Source organism: Passer domesticus, chromosome 1 (assembly GCF_036417665.1).
Source record: "Passer domesticus isolate bPasDom1 chromosome 1, bPasDom1.hap1, whole genome shotgun sequence".
Taxonomy (NCBI): Eukaryota; Metazoa; Chordata; class Aves; order Passeriformes; family Passeridae; genus Passer; species Passer domesticus.
In genome coordinates, this window is record NC_087474.1 from 22,399,586 (window position 1) to 22,415,854 (window position 16,269).

Sequence of the window (16,269 nt, forward strand, 5' to 3'; positions counted from 1 at the left end):
TATTTACTGAGCTTTAACGTCTGTAGCTTTCTGTTATTTTTCAATTATGTTATTTTTATTATCAGCATTACCTTCTTTTGTCTTACTTTCATTTGATACAGATAAAACACACTGATTTTTTTCAGTGGCTGAATTTTGCATTCTGACTATTTTAAATGTTATTTATTAGTCATAAGCTTTTACTCAAAAGCAAGTTAAGAACAGGATTTCTGTTATCCCTTGGTAGCTGAATGAACATTTAGGCTAACATTCTACTTCAACATATTGAATCCACTAAAACAGGGCTCTGACTGAGCTGGAAAATTTCACTGAGTCTTTAGTTCAAAATTCAGTTATAGTGAAACTCAGTGAATAATTATGAAACTTGGAATTGGATTTAGGAAACTGGATTTAGGAAATATCATACCTAAAGAATCCAGAACAGTTCTGCTCTATACAATGACCCCAATAATAGAGTTACAGTTCTTGCCTTGAGAAAAATACCTAGGATTCAGTTATAATTAATTCTGATTAATTACTTCTCCTGTTACATGAAGCTTAATTTTCTTAATTTCATCCTTTGACTTGGTTTTATTTTCCAAAACATTAAATAATTACTCTGCTTGGTTATGAGAGCATAATTAAATATTAATAGATTATTCTTAGGTTAAACCCATTTCTAAGTCCCTTAGACGTCTTCATCCTACTAAGTGCTTTTCTTTTAATTACTGTATCTGCATTCTATGGGCCTTTATTCCATTATGTTATCAAGAACAGAAACTGTTATGCTGAGTTGATAGCAATCACCAGGATCACTGTGCCTGTGGCAGTAGGGTTGAAACTATATTATCTTTAAGGTCCTTCCAACCCAATCCATTTTATGATTTTATGACTCATTCAGATTTTATTTAGTGTTTCTGAGCTTCCTCTAATCTGTGGGTTTTTAAAATTAAGTTCTTGGTTGGCAATCCAGCCTTTCTACTTCGTATGGTCACATTTATTTTTGTACGTGTTATACTTATTACAGAGTCATCTTATTATTCTACTTAACTAACTAAGCATAGTGAAGTATTAAGTCATAAAGGAAAAAATATGGCTATTTGAGTAATGAATTGAGTAATCTTTCATCTTTTTTGCATGTTTTTTTCATATTTGAAAAGACTCTAATAGAGCTCTTACCTGTGTTAGATACCATAACTAATTTTATTTTATTATATGTTTTTTGGATTATTTTTGATCTATCTTCTGCCTTCTGCATTTCCACTGTAGAAACATTGTTCACTTCAGATCTCCAAACATTCACTTAAAAAAAAATCAATTTTGTTTCTTAGCTTTACTACTTAAAATCTTGTCTGCCTTTATTTTGTCTTTGTAAAGACAACTTTTTTGTCATTCTTCTACACTCAAATGAAATTTGCTTCCACTGTAATTTAACAAGAAGGTTTTTAAACGAACTTTTATTCCTTTTGCTGAGACTTTTATTTATTGAATTTAGAGTTAATCAACACCAGTTGTTCTATTTTTTGTTTCTACTTCTTTATTGGAAGCCAATATAAGATGTCTTCTCTTTTCTGCATCATAAAGTCATCACCTTCATATTTGATCAGTTACATAATTTTATAAATTTCTTGGAATTTTGGTCCCCTTACACAGCATTTAATTTAAAGTGTCTGTAGAAGTAATCTAGGAAAGTATTACTCTTACTCTCTTCATGTTTTCATGAGTCTCTGGTTTTTGTTTGGATAGTCATTATCAAGCAAATACTTGTGTAACTTTGTCTCTTTACTTTGATTTAAACTATGGCACAAGGTAATTATTGTGCTCTGGGTCTGTGTGTGCTATTTGCCCTTCATGTTTGTGTGCACATCTGCATTCATGTGCATGCACACACAAACACATATTTAGGGTTGTGACAGAAAATGTCACAGTCAGCTGATAGGTGTTTTCTGTGGTCTCAGGTTAAAAAGCATGTTATATTGGTATTTTTCAACACATTTAGTAAAAGGTCTTTTTTATTTAAAATACATATTCATCTAAATTGGGTGTGTCTTATATAAGCAAGCATTTGCTTAAAATTCAGTGTTCCCTAGCTCTGTGAATGCTACAAATGCTTGAACTTCATCTGATGCTTTAATACCTATTTCTCAGTTCTTTAAGGTCATGGGCTGCTTTCTCAGTCCTATTTGAACATGTCACAGTTCTCATTAAAGCTTTAGAAGAGACATCACATTAAGGAATTCATTGAGAACTTTCTTTTATGAGATCTTTCAAAGTTTGATTAAACTGTTTCTGGGAAGAACAAACATGACATGGGTGGTTTTGTTTGGCTTTTTTATCCCAGGTTATTGAAGAGCAAAATGAGCATATACGGGAGCTTGAAGCCCAGGTGGAATGTCTGAAAAGTGATCAAGAGTGTTTGAAGAAAAAAAATGATGAGGAAGTAGAGCAGTTGAATGATGTAATTGATAAGCTTCAGCAGGAGCTGGCAATTATTGAACAAAACATACCAACAGACGTGGCTGGTTTTCAAGAAGATGCTGACAGTCCAAAACACATACTTGAAGCAGTTCTGGCAGAAAAGGAAGCTTTGAAAAAGCAAGTAGAAAACATAAATGCAGAGGCATCTCAAACAAAGAATGAGCTTGAGGAAACAAAGTTAAAAATGAGCCAGTTAAAGCAAGAAATAAGTATATTAAAAAAAGAGCATGCAAGAATAACAGAGAAGTATGAGTGTGCACTGGTCCAAGGTGATAAGTCAAAACCAGAAGACAGGAGCCATGGAAAAACTGAACAAATGGAAGGAGACTTAGGTCGGGTGATAGATTTGCCAGATCAGTCCCAGCTTAGGACTTCAGATGAGAATGCAAGAGTCACCATTAGCAAGATGGAGGTACAACTGCAACAACTTCAGGCATGCATTAAGCAAAAAGATTCAGAACTCTGCCAGTGCTACAATGAAATAAAAGACGTGAAAGAGCAAAGCAAAGCTGAAAAAGAAACACTTAAAAAGAGGGTACTAGAACTGGAAAAGACACTAATGGAGAAAGTTGCTGCTGCTCTTGTGAGTCAGGTTCAGCTAAATGCAGTTCAAGAGCAGAGAAGATTCATGCAGGAAGCTTCAAAGTGTGTGGATGAAGCAAGCAAGAATGCCCAAACAGAGGGTTTGGGTGATAGAACTGAAAATGAGACAGAATCAAAATTATCACTCTTAACACAGAGGCTTAATGAGATGGAAGACCAACTGGCAATGGTAAATCGTAGCTTGGAGCTAGAAAAAGAAAATGTAAAAGTTGCTCAAAAGGAAGCTATAGTGAAAGAAGAGAGGTTGTTAGAGCTTCAGCAATTGCTAGAAGAGGTTAAAGAAAAACATAAAGAGGAGATTCAGAAATATATTAAGCAAGAAGAAATGCAGACATATCAGGTAAATAGATGCCATTTTCTTTTGTCTTGTTTTCACTAAAACCTGTTATTTTAAATAAGTATAATGAATGAAATGGTTCTTAATGAGAGTAAGTATAGGCATATTCTGCTGTGTGTAGAACATTAATTTCTTTATTATTCCTGCAGTTACAAAGAAGAGAAGGATGTTAAGGATGTTATTTTAGGGGAACCCACTATCAGTTTCCATTATGTATTTAAAACACCTTGCTTTTTCATGATTGTAAGGTGGTTTTGAATTTTGGACATAAAATTTCTTATTCTTAATTTGACTTGACATTGAATGGAATATAGTACACCTTTACATCGTGTGGAGGTAGAGACATAAGAATTAAAATTATAAAAGTTGTCCAATACAGGATTCAGAATGATAAGAGACTATACAGGTGGTTTTGAGATGGAGGTTGTTTATTTATGTATGTTTTAATCTTGATTTGTTTTCTTGTTTTCCAATCTAAATTCCAAAGATATTCCCCTTCTGTGGCTTTTCCAGTATTCATTTGTCCACATTCCATAGAGCAGCGGTTTATTGCCTCTCAATTTAGAACCATCCGTCAAAATTCACTATGTTTGACAGTCCAAAAATGGGCTTGATGTCTCTGAATATGAGAGTTTCAGCAGTCATTGAACCCAGTACTGGATGAGAAAAGGTTCTGAGATCTTTCATCCAAATACAAATTGAATTAATGTCATGAATGTCTTATACGTTAAATAATATTATCAAACCTCATTTTCTACTCTCTGTTGACCTTCCTCCTGTGCTGTGTGGTGTATCCAATTTATGCTTGAGTTCAGTGAACTGTAAGATAGTCTTTCCTCCCACGGTCTTAGTCTTATTTTTTTGAAGCTGTGTTAACCCAAATTACATACATTTGTTTTCCCCTTTGGTCTTTTCACTTTGTAAGTTGGTGTGAAAGTGATTAGTGCTATGAAAACTTGAATATTTACCATTTTCCATGTTTTGTGTTGCCATATAGGTAGAAGCACAGCTCATGGAAAGTCAGAAAGAAAAAGTGCTTATTACTGAACTTGAACAAGTGAAAGAAGAGGCAGCTGCTGCTAAGGAAGAACTGAACAGTTACAGAGAAAAGGCAGAAAAACTTCAGCAAGAGCTAACAGTAAGAACCAGAGTGTTCCATATTGTATTTAAATCGAGTAGTTGTACAAGACTTACTGTTCAAATATGCATGCTATAGTTTGAAGGATTTTTTTTATCTTTTACTGAGAATGCCACCAAGAAAAACAGCCACTCTGTGCCCACTGTGAGTGGAACAGAGCTGAGGCTGTAGATCAAATATTCACTCGTTGCCAAAGTACTTCATTTTACTGCAGTGCAACAGTGGATCTACAGCTGTATTTCTTAGGAAATAATATGTGCTAACATGTGTCATAATTGCTTTAAAATATAACTAAACTGAGCTGTAATGGTTTAGAGGGTTGCCTGGATTTTAGCTGTTCTAGGTATTTGAAAGGATTGCAGTTGAGATTCTCCATAATTACAGGTAAAAGAGGCAAGTCTGTTACATCTTCAGGAAGACCTGTGCAAAGTCAAAGAGAACCTGGTTCAAGCAGAGGAGAAACTTGCAATTTACCTGAGAAAGAACAAAGAAATGGTGAAAACTGAAAGCAAGAAGGATGCAGAAATCTCGTGTGATTTGTCAGCCAGTGAGTCTGCTCTAACTGGAAACAGCTCTTCATCACAAACAGACAAGACTGTGGAAATCTCACCAGTCCTTGTTAAAAATGCAGAAATCCAAATTGATTTGCAAAATGGATGCTCTTCAGAAGAGATTGCAGACATTGTTAGAGAATTTACTGAAAAAATTGACCAAATGCAGGAACTCCATGCTGCTGAAATCATGGACATGGAAACAAGGCATATTTCTGAATCTGAAGCATTAAAGAGAGAGAAGTTTGTTGCAGTACAAGTATTGACTGAAGAATGTAATACTTTAAAGGAAGTCATAGAAACTCTACGAGCCAAAGAAGTATGTATTTTATTTTATAATTACTGAAATACTTTGGTTCAGTCTTTTGCTCTTGCTACAGAAATTCCCATTTAAAATCTGCAAAGTATGAACCACCATATGCTCAGTAAAAAACTTTAAAGTGTTCTAATTTTTCCACGGCCCTGGAAGAGATTGTGAACCTCTTTCTCAGCATTGTAGTTTGTGAGTGTGCTCAATTATCAGGTATTTCCTTGTGCTTCTGCCTTGAACCTGCCCTGCTCTGGGAAATGTAGGTCACCCTGTGGAATCTCTCTCATATTCAGTTTTATTGCTTTGATTGCAACAGAATTGGTTCCTGTTATTTCCCACTCCTTAAAAGTTTCTCCCTTTTTGAGTGTGGGTGAGGGGTTAAAGATTTGATTGTTTTCTTTTCTAAATACAGAGAATCCCAGTTTCTGGATTAGCACATTCTCCACCACATCAAGCTAGAGATGGAGGTTCTAGTGGTAAGAAATTTCTTTGTACAGATTTCAAACAGCATTATAAATTAAATCTTTTTTGATATTAAGTTTTCTGTTAAAGTGCTTGTGTTCTAAGAAATCAAAGCAGCTACTGCCCAGATTGAAGCAGAAGCCTGTTGCACCAGCTAAAGATTCTGGACACGCTCTGTCTCTTAATTTGTTACAAAAGGAAAATGTCTGGAGCAGAGATAGGTTTTAGTTGGGGCATCAGATGCTAATTATTTTCCTTTCAATTGGAGTTTCTATATCCTTCTTAGCTATTGCATTATCTCTTCAGCATAGCTTCATCATCTCCTGATAGTATTTAAAGCTACAGCTCCCTAGCCTGGGAGATGATGACAGGGATTGACTTCTCCAAGTGTAATAAAATTATTCGACTAATCTTTTACATAGGCAATGCTAAGCATATTAAGATTGGGTCAATTGGCACAAGTGTTTATGCAAGTAGTTGTTTGTCTTGTAAAACTAAATAAGGAGTTTTAAGTTTGGTTGTGGTTTTATTTTTTTGGTTTTGTTTTGCTGTTACTTCTCTGAAACTGAAAAAGAAAAGCTATAAAAGAGGTAGTCTCCAGGCTTAGAATGAACCCTTAGTGACATGTAGCTACCTGTTAAAACAACAGATGAAAAATACTTTTTTTATGCCTGTTCTTCAAAGCATCACAGTAATCCAGCTTTCATGTTTTTCTCTCTTTTTATTTTAGACTCCAGTTCAGACTGGAGTCAAGGAATGTATCTTGCTCAGACCCAGGGATCTGACACAGTATCTGAAGGAATAGATGAAGGTGAAACTTCAACAGATTTACTTCCAAAAAAAATTAAGGTAAAATGGACTCAATATTTTTTTTAAGGAACAGGAGTGATACTACTGAAAGTTGAAATTAGTTTCTGCTTGATCATTGATAGCAGAACCATTTAGATAAGTTTTAGTGTTGACTATTTTAATACATTTTCTCACAGTGATGTGCATTTTTGCATTTAGAATTAGTCTAAATACAAATTTTATATCTGTAGGCTTGTTCTCAGTTATGATTATGAGAAAACTATTTACAATTTATTGCAATTTTGTTGTATTATCAATAATGTGATGATCATATGTTACACAATTTTTTAGATTCTATTTTTGTAGCTATGTTATGAAGGCAAAAGTGTTTATCATAAACAGAAGGGGTATCATACTTTAATTATATATTTTTTAAGTATTTTGTGACAAATCTCTAGCTTCATAATAATTTCAAAAAGCGAATGGCTAAGCTCACCTGGAAGCTTCCCAGGACTGTTTTGAAAATGTCAGTTTCCATTTGTAGCTATTAAAAAAATTGATTTGACAGATGTACATGGGAAATTTTATTTGAAACTGAGGAGAAATACAAGTATTTAGTAAGTTTCTGTGTGACACATATAAAGGGCTGGGTGACACTTCTGTCCGACACTTCTGTCCTTGATATGAGGAAGCATAGTTTCCTTATGCTGATCAAATTAGAAGAACCAGTTTTCCAATACGTATTAAATAAGATTGCAATTGTTATTCTTGTTATTACTATATGTTGTTATTACTGGCATTACTGATTTTTTTTTTGCTTTTGTTGTAGGGTTTGCTGAGAGCAGTCCATCATGAAGGCATACAGGTGCTGTCTCTCACTGAATTTCCATACAGTGAAAAAGATCTGTCACCTCATAAGCAAGAGCCAGAATCTTGGCTAGAAGAAAGAAAAGCTTTCCTAAACACCATCTCATCTTTGAAAGATCTAATTGCAAAAATGCAAGTTCATAGAGAAGCTGAGGTATAAATAATATCATAAGATTCTATCTGAATAAAAAATAATTTGTTATAACCTTCTAAGATACATTCACTGTTCAGGTTTAAATGCTTAAATATTCTGTTACAATGAAAAATATTTTTTTAAATATGCCATAAAACTCCATATTGCAGTTCATGGTATTACACCTTATATTTGTTCTTGTGTGCATTGATAACTTTTGACTGTAAAGGTCCACATAAGAATAATTTTATTTTGAAACATGTTCCAGTAGCAGTTTAAATATAATTTTTTTATGCTGTTATTTATTGGCTTATTAATCAGTAATCTGTTAACACTTTTACTTGTTAAATTACCCCAGTTAGACTCTTGGGTATATGCAGGTAGTTTCTATTACATCAGTGTTTCCTTTAGCAGGTAAAGTGGGCAGATGAACTTTGTGTCATTTAAAATGCAATCTTTTTCATACAGAATATCTGCACAATACCACATAGCATTGTGAGAGCCTAGGGAGTGGCATGTAATATAGGAAAAATATAAAGAATAGTGTGATATAGTAACCTCAGTAGTAACTACACAGGGCTAAATTTTTAGTTGCAAAAAGCTAAATCACCTCCATCTTAAACAAAGCTAAAAGTTCATGATTTGTGAATGCAGAAAAATTTGTAATATGTACAGTAAATGCATCCATTTGGATGGATGAAATTTACACAATAATTAAGAAAAGCTATATATTCCACTGAAAACACACACTCTACATAGAAATTATAATGATGTAATCTTTCAATTTTGCTCTTTAAATTGTTTTTGTACCACCCCAGATCTATGCAAGTACTGAATCTCCTGAAGGTGTGTCAGACTGGCGAGGAGAACTTCTGCATGCCATTCAACAGCTTTTTGTGAGGGAACAAAATGTTCTCCTTGCTGCATTTCAAACTGAACTTGCAGAAATGGGCACAAGAGATGCAGTGATGTTGATGAATCAGTTAGAGCACAGACTACAAGAGCAGGTAATATAAACCGTACTGTAGTCAAAGTGTTTGTCTACATTAGATTTTAATTTTAAATTTATAAACCCATTATAAATGTATGTCTTAATGGTAGTTTTGACAGACTAAGGATGAAAACAAAGTCAGACTTGCAGAATGGTGTATTTTAAAAGAAAAATGATGTGGCATGGGAAAGAAACTTTTGGGTGCGCAAGTTACGGAATATATACAGCCTTCAGAGATCAATTTGAATTAAACACAGTTGTCCTGAGCTTGATGTCATTAAGTTAATTAGAATTATGTTACACTGTCTAAGAGAAAAGGTAGCTTGTTTATACAAAATAATTTGCGAGAAGAGAAGGTGGTAAGGCTGCTGTGGGACAGAGGGATGTCAGTTATCTCCTCTGGAACCTGGAAGGATTAGTGAGACAATTGCAGTTTGCCAGGAAAGTGATAGCAGTTTTCCGTCTGTAATTTTAATGCCTAGAAGAGAACTAAAAAATAACAAGTAGTTTTTCCAAATATTGTAATAGTGACTTCATTGAAAATGTTTTGAATATACGTGGATTACAAATATATAAATAAAAGTAATGTCAACACCATAGTTATTCTCATAAAATCTGGAGTTTTACTTTGAAATGTTTCTAATGCTAATAGGCTACTAACCAGAGAGCAGCAATGGACAGTCTTCAGAATGCAGACAGAAGAAGTTTGCTGATGGAGATTCAAGTATTACATGCTCAGATGAACAGTAAGAAAAGTAACCCCAAGAGAGAGCAAGAGATTGATTCAAAAAGCCAAGGTGACTTCTGTGGTAATATATGTCTGTTTCCAAATGCTTGCAAGGCAGTGCTTATAATGTTGTAAGTGACAAAAATGGTGACTTTCTTTGGTCTCTGATTTTGATATGTGTGTTCTGAACATGCATACCTTTCATCTTCTTCAATCTTATTTGACTACTTTTGCAGAAATTAAGATATTATCTATGTTCTTATGACTTGTATCAAACTGAAAGTGATACAAAGTTATGTTCAGTTGCTATAAAAATGGATCTTGAATTTTAAGGCTGTTTTCCATGTATATGCTTCACTATTTAGGTTCAGCAGCTTTGAAATTATCTAAGTTGGATAGTCAGTCATAATGCAGAAACTAAGAAGCAATTAGAATGAAGAACAAAAGGTTCAGAGAACAGGTATACTTTAAAATTAAGTAAAGCTCACTGTCAGTGTTTAGTTACAATTACTAGGTCACAAGTATACATATGTAATATAACTAACTTTAATTGTGTTAAATCATTATCCAAATTATGCATATTGATATAGTTGCACACGTCTTACAGCCTTTAAGAAATAAAGAAGTTGAAGTGATTACTTCAAACTATTAAAGGTATTCAAGTATAAAAGTCATGGGTTTGCTTTTATTGCACTACTGAAAGAAAATATTATTTTAAAATATCACTCTTAATAATAGCCTTGTGGTCGTGCTCTGGCTAGGAGAAGCTTTATCCCAACACAGTGTTTTTTTCATGAAGTAATTTCCATATGCATGGTGCTCTCATTAGAAATGCTGGAGTATAATATGCAACAGAAGCAGTTGCAGATTCTGGAGATGCAAGTGGAGCTCCGGAGTATGAAGGACCGAGCAGCAGAGCTTCAGGAGCAGCTGAATTCAGAGAGGATGATGGGTGCAGAGATGAAGAATGAACTTGCACAAGCCAAACTAGAGCTTGAAGCAACCCTTAAAGCACAGCACAAGCACTTCAAGGACCTAGAAACCATCAGGTATGGCTTTCAGTGTCAAGCTGTCTGTGTTGGCTGTGAAGATTGTCTTTCCTAATCTGAAACCATAATACTGATTTTCTTAAGGGGCTTAATGTCATGTAGTGTAATTGCTTCTCAGTATTTCTGTAAAACCTACCTGACAAAAACAGGCTTTCTACATTTGACAAAGAATATATTTCAATTCATAATTTGATTTAATACTCTATTAATTATCAAGTTTGTCACATTAGGCTACTGCAAACAAGCTAATAAATGGACCATATTTATTAAAGGTTTTTAATCTCTATTAAAATGAAGAAAAAAAATTGCAAAGTTAAGATGACTTTGCAAGTACTTCCATATGAAGTACTCTTAAATGTTGTTTTGATGTGGTTGGTAGCAGAAGCCACAGATCTAGCACTTAGGAAGGCCATTATTATTTATGCCTGAACTAGAGGGATGCACCCATGAACAGTATCTTAATGTCCAGCTCAGAGATAACAAATTAGACTGGAACTTAAATTGGGATTACTTTACCTATTACTTTATACCCTTTACAGACCATCAGGAGCAAGTTTCTTTTTCAAACAGAGGCAAAATTGATTTGCAAAAAAACTGAAAAATTGGGTCATAGATTTTTCCTTTACCCCCAATATATTTTTGTCCCTTGAGAAACATGGCAGCAAGATGCACTTCCATGGCATCTTTAAGATTTTGGCCTGTGACTGGATAAAGTTGAACATTAACTGCCTCTGAGCCCCAACAAGTGGCAGCTACAAAGGTAGCAGGATGGATACACTTGTTGTAGTTCTTGAACTGTGCAACTCTTTTGGGATTGAGTTAGTCTTGTCTTTCTAAATAGGCTTTTCACTGTTACTCTACTAGACTAGCAGTGTTTTCAGTGCACAGGATGGAATAAATATCAAGTAACTGACTGTATCATTACAGGATTAGAGTCACTGCCTAATGTAAAGTTTGCCCATTTTTCTTTTAGGACTGAAGTTAAAGAAAAAGCAGCTGAGCTAGACATTCTCAAGGATACAATGGCCAATGAACAGAAAAAATCAAGAGAGCTACAGTGGGCTTTGGAAAAAGAAAAAGCTAAAATGGAACGCAGTGAGGAAAGAGGAAGAGAAGAGCTTGAGGTATTCCATAATCCCAAGAGGCCTGGGACATGAAGGAACATGAAAATACTCTTTTGTTTAACATTTCATCTCAGTTTCCATTTTTTGTCCAATGCATGCTTCATTGTTCTGTCTTCAACTGTAGGATTATATATTATCTAGAGCTGAAGAAAAATGTATAGAAGCTGTGTGGCAAAGTAGGAAAAAGGCCTGATGAACATTCCATTTAAATCAATAGGAATTTTACTGTGCTTTTTAGGCCCAAGATTAAAAGATTCTATAATGGCTGTCAGTTATTCTAGGGGACAGGACATTGTTGATGGCTACACTCAGCCCCCACCACAGCCTAACTCATAAAATATAGTATCTAAAAATATGATTTAAGGAGACATAGTGTTTGTCACAATTTTAAAAGTCTGCAGTTTCAGCTCATGAAAATCAAGCTAGGGAGTTTACTTTAGGAGTAAATGCTTCATTAGTATCTTCCTTGGTACCTCTTCAGTATTTGATGTAGTGAAGGGGAGAGCGGGTATCCTGGTACAAGACAAAAACAAAAAAGCCAAAAAAGCAATAACTTCAACAGCATTGATTTGTTTATTTGAAATCCAAAGTTGAAAAATCATTTTCACAGTTTTAGAAAGTAAAAGCAGCTGGCTGTCTTCAACTTCAGAACTACAGTTGTTTGTATCTCACTATAAAATATGTGTTAAAAAGATTATTTTATGAAATAATCTGATTTTAGAATAAAGACATCTGTAATGTATTTTAGTATCAGATGTAACTGCAGCATTCTCAGAGTATTGCCACATTACTTGGGAATAGCAAAACCTGTTAAAAGCAGCATATGTAGAGACAACATATTTACAATTTATAGAAGATAATGGAAAGTCTGCACAAATGGCTTTGATCAATTCTTATGTTTTCTTTTGAAAGGACTTAAAGTTTTCTCTTGAAGAGCAAAAACAAAAGAACTTAGAGTTAAGTAAACTTCTGGAGCAAGAGAAACAGCTGTCAAGTGATCTGCAGCAGAGAATTGAATCCCAAGAAGCACTCAGTGCTGCCCAGCTGACACGTGAGCGAGGCCGTAATTCTGAGTTGCAGGTGCTTCTTGAATCAGAGAAGGTTCGAGCTCTCGAAATAAGCAGTGCCCTAGAAAGGGAAAAAGAGCTATGTGCTCAGCTTCAAAGTGCTGAAGATAAGGGGCAAGCTGGAACACCTAATCCATCTGAGGAATTGCTTAAAGAGCTACAGAAGCAAGTGGATGAAAGGCATGACCGTATAGTGGAGTTAGTAAGTGAGATGGAAAAGTATAAACTGGAATCTGTGCAAGTGAGACAGCAAATGGAAAAAGAAAGGCAGATTCAGAGACAAGCACTACAAGCAGAACAAGATGCTAACATAATAGTACAAAAGAAACTCCATGAACTAGAATCCAAAGTAGAAGACCTTCAGTGGCAACTTGGAGAAAAGAAGCAAGAAGTTCATAAATTAGGGAATGAAACAAAGAAGTTGCAGGAAATAATCCAAGATCTACAGAAAAAAGAGCAGGAGGATGAAGGAAGAAAGGAAGCCAAAAGGACAACAAGCCACAACCCAAATGAGGTACAGTAGGATTGAAAGTAATGTGTAATATTGAAATATACAATTTAGCTTTAATTCTTTTGCTCAATTATGTGTCACTGTGCCTTGACTCAATCTATAAAATAGCCTGCAGATTACAGAATGTAGGCACCAGAGAATGGAAAAGGGAAAGCATTCCAGTTTGCTTCCTAAAACTATACACATGCTTCCTCCTGAGAGTGAAGTTACAGAAGTATATAAGGAGGAGCACGAGCAGGAGAAATGCGTCTGAGTGTATACACACACTTTGTGTCTTAGTACAGAAGAAGAACATTCCTTTCAGTCAGTGTCAGGAATGAGCTATTCCTGCTCAGGAATGCCCCAGGTCACTGCCCTTAATCTTTAGTTCATAAACTGCAATAGGTCTTTGAAACATCATAAGTGATCTTCCAACAGCTTCAGTAAAGAAACAAGCATATGTATGAATATGTGTATGTTAGCAAACAAAATAGAAGGAAGAAATAAAGATAAAAAATCAATTTAAGAGTTATCCTAAATTTTAGATGAATGAAAGTGCTGTCTCTATTGCCTCTAAGTTTTTCACTGTCATAAAAGATTAGAAGAGTTTTAAAATTATTTTAAAATTACTTTTAGAACTTTTTTAGAAACTTGCCTGTAAGAGGTAATTGTTGCTGGGTGACTCATTTGTGAGTAATCACAGAGAGGACTGACAGGAGACTTGCTTGCCTCTTTGCTGACCGTGTTTTTGCCCATCCTGACATCATTGGTTTTACCAGTTATTTGTATGTGGAGCCAGGAAGGAAATTTTTCTTTTCATCTACTTTGGCTACTGGTTTTTATCTTCTGAAGCATTGGAAACTACCCACATCTAGAGGCAGGATATTGAGTGTATTGGTAACTGTGCAGCAGCAGCCTTCCTGCCATGCTCATTTTTGTCCATCTTCTGCACAGAGGGAACTACCAGCACTGTGGCCAGCAGAATCTTCCCTTGGATCAGGTTAGCAGCAGCTGTTGGGGATTTTTCCCTTCCTCATCAGCAGATAGTCTGATCTGCTTTCCAGAACCTGCCTGGAATTTCAAATAATGAATCTCCTGCTGTTTTCTGTGACATTCGAAACAGTCCAACTTTCTTCTTTGGTAGCACCCTGTAGGGGAAACAGCCAAAGGCAGAGCCATGGACTCAGGTTTCTTTGTGAGGGATAGCAGTTCTTCCATGGCAGTGTTGGGAGAGGTGTTCCTGTTACCTTGGAACACCTCTTCAGTGCATTGTTTTGCTTGTGGTAGCATCTGTGGTATGGCTGCCTGTGACTGGAGTGACCTCCATGACCATGGTGATCTCTTTCAGCCCCTGTTCTTCTGACTATAAATTGGTTACCAAAACACATAGGCCCAGTTGCCCAAATTCCTTGCAAACTGGTAAAGGAGCTGCTGATGGAAGAAACAGAAAGGCTTGGTGACATCCTGCTGAGTTTTTTGAGTGGATTCACACTGTAGCTCCATGATTGCTAGTTCTTAGTCAAGAAAGACACTAGATCTTTCATGAATGATAGTTTAGTGCTACATTACAGCAGAGTTGTAGTCACACCAAATTTCTTTCTCTGTCAGAATTATCTGTTCTTCTGTTCCTGAGTATGTTTCAAAATCATATGTTTTCATTTTACAGCACTGGATCACATACTATACATATATATGTGTATAAATGCATATTTCTTTCCAGACTACCTGGGATACACCCAATGACAGAACAAGAAATTGGGTTCTCCAGCAAAAAATGGAAGGGGCTGAAACAAATGAGTTGACTTACCGCACACTGACAGATCTCTCTGCTGCTACTGAAATTCTGGAAAAAGTCAGACAAAAGCTGCAAAATGCATCTCCAAAGCTGAAGCAGTTGGCTTGGAAAGCTGCTAGCAGGTTAGTCCAGTCTTCAGCCATTTGGTTTAGTAAATAGCAGCCAGCAAGCTAATATATTGGGTTTGAATCCTAATTCACAGACTGCAGGATTTAATTGGGTTTGAGGTTGTTAGTTTTATTGTGTGTGCTGTTACTTGAGATATACTGATGGAAGACAGGATCACAGAGTATCAAATGCTGCTGTAAATCCTATGTGCTATTTAATAGGGTCCTTTCCAAGGCACAGCAGAATAGTATTTTTTTCTTATGAAATGTGATAAGGTTTATCTGGGTATGGTATAGGTAGAAGAATTTAAAACAATAATTAAATAATTCATCATGCATAAGGGGATGAATATAGGGATTATTGTTCTGAATCATCCTCCTTGGGGAAAAAATTATTATGGCCAAGTGAAACTGATCTTGATTCTTATTTTTGGAAGGTTACTATCTCCATAAGATTTAAAAATATCATGGTGACAGGTCTGTGGGAGGTTTGAATCTGTTTTTATTTTGCTGTGATGGTCATTTAATATTAAACATTCCTTCTGAAACATTTGGGCAAAGCAGAATGCAGTATATCTGGAAAATACCCTAGGATTTTGATAACACCGATTCAACAGATTTTTAGGGAGCAGAACCACTATTTTAAATGTGTTTCATATAGAATATCACTGTCTACAAATGAGTGAAAACTGTCCTATACACTTTTTTTTTAAATCAAGACAATTTTGTTTAGAGTCACTTAGCAGTCTTGAAAATGTTGCCCTGTCTCCAGTAACTGCCAAGTGACTTGCTATGGATCCAGTGCATAGGAATCCATGGAAAGTCCTGTTAGTCTGGCTTGTGGTGTCAGAGTTGATCTGCTGTTGAAACCTCTTTTATTTCAGATTGCAGTTTGAAACAGCAGATGATCAGGACTTCATTTCAGTACAAAATGCTATTGAAGAAGTTATTTCAGAACTGAAAATACTGCCTGGATTGCCCAATCTGGAAGAGGTGAGTGTCAATGCTGTAACTTTGATGGGAGAGTTAGGATAAAGAGCTGTGAGCAGAAACTGCAAGGAGTTTGTAAGCCTGTACTTATTCAGATTTTTATAGGGGAAAATTCCAGTGAGTATTCTGACTGGAGTTTGTAAAGTATAAAACCCCTTTGCTCTTTTTTTTTTCAATTTTTGATACTTTAAAAGTGGGTTTTCAACTTTCAAATTAAAACTTTTTCCAGTTTTATTTTAAATTTCTTCATCTCATGGCTTTTTCTTTAAGATACTTTCCTTT

General features: G+C 35.3%; 1 protein-coding gene across 9 annotated transcripts in view; it reads left to right on the forward strand.

The window, feature by feature from the left end:
* The window catches only part of AKAP9 (A-kinase anchoring protein 9), a 104,571-nt gene that overhangs the window by 82,016 nt on the left and 6,286 nt on the right, over nt 1-16,269 (forward strand). For 8 of the 9 annotated variants that reach the window (XM_064409728.1, XM_064409755.1, XM_064409745.1 and 5 more), the window contains 13 exons: nt 2,321-3,400; nt 4,395-4,535; nt 4,920-5,405; nt 5,809-5,872; nt 6,589-6,707; nt 7,477-7,668; nt 8,466-8,654; nt 9,291-9,435; nt 10,195-10,414; nt 11,388-11,538; nt 12,451-13,119; nt 14,816-15,012; nt 15,882-15,990. In XM_064409728.1, coding sequence (XP_064265798.1) covers nt 2,321-3,400; nt 4,395-4,535; nt 4,920-5,405; nt 5,809-5,872; nt 6,589-6,707; nt 7,477-7,668; nt 8,466-8,654; nt 9,291-9,435; nt 10,195-10,414; nt 11,388-11,538; nt 12,451-13,119; nt 14,816-15,012; nt 15,882-15,990 — 3,762 coding nt within the window. Of the gene's footprint in view, nt 1-2,320; nt 3,401-4,394; nt 4,536-4,919; nt 5,406-5,808; nt 5,873-6,588; nt 6,708-7,476; nt 7,669-8,465; nt 8,655-9,290; nt 9,436-9,730; nt 9,826-10,194; nt 10,415-11,387; nt 11,539-12,450; nt 13,120-14,815; nt 15,013-15,881; nt 15,991-16,269 lie in introns of those variants that run through there. The other variant, XR_010356575.1, reaches the window with a different exon arrangement.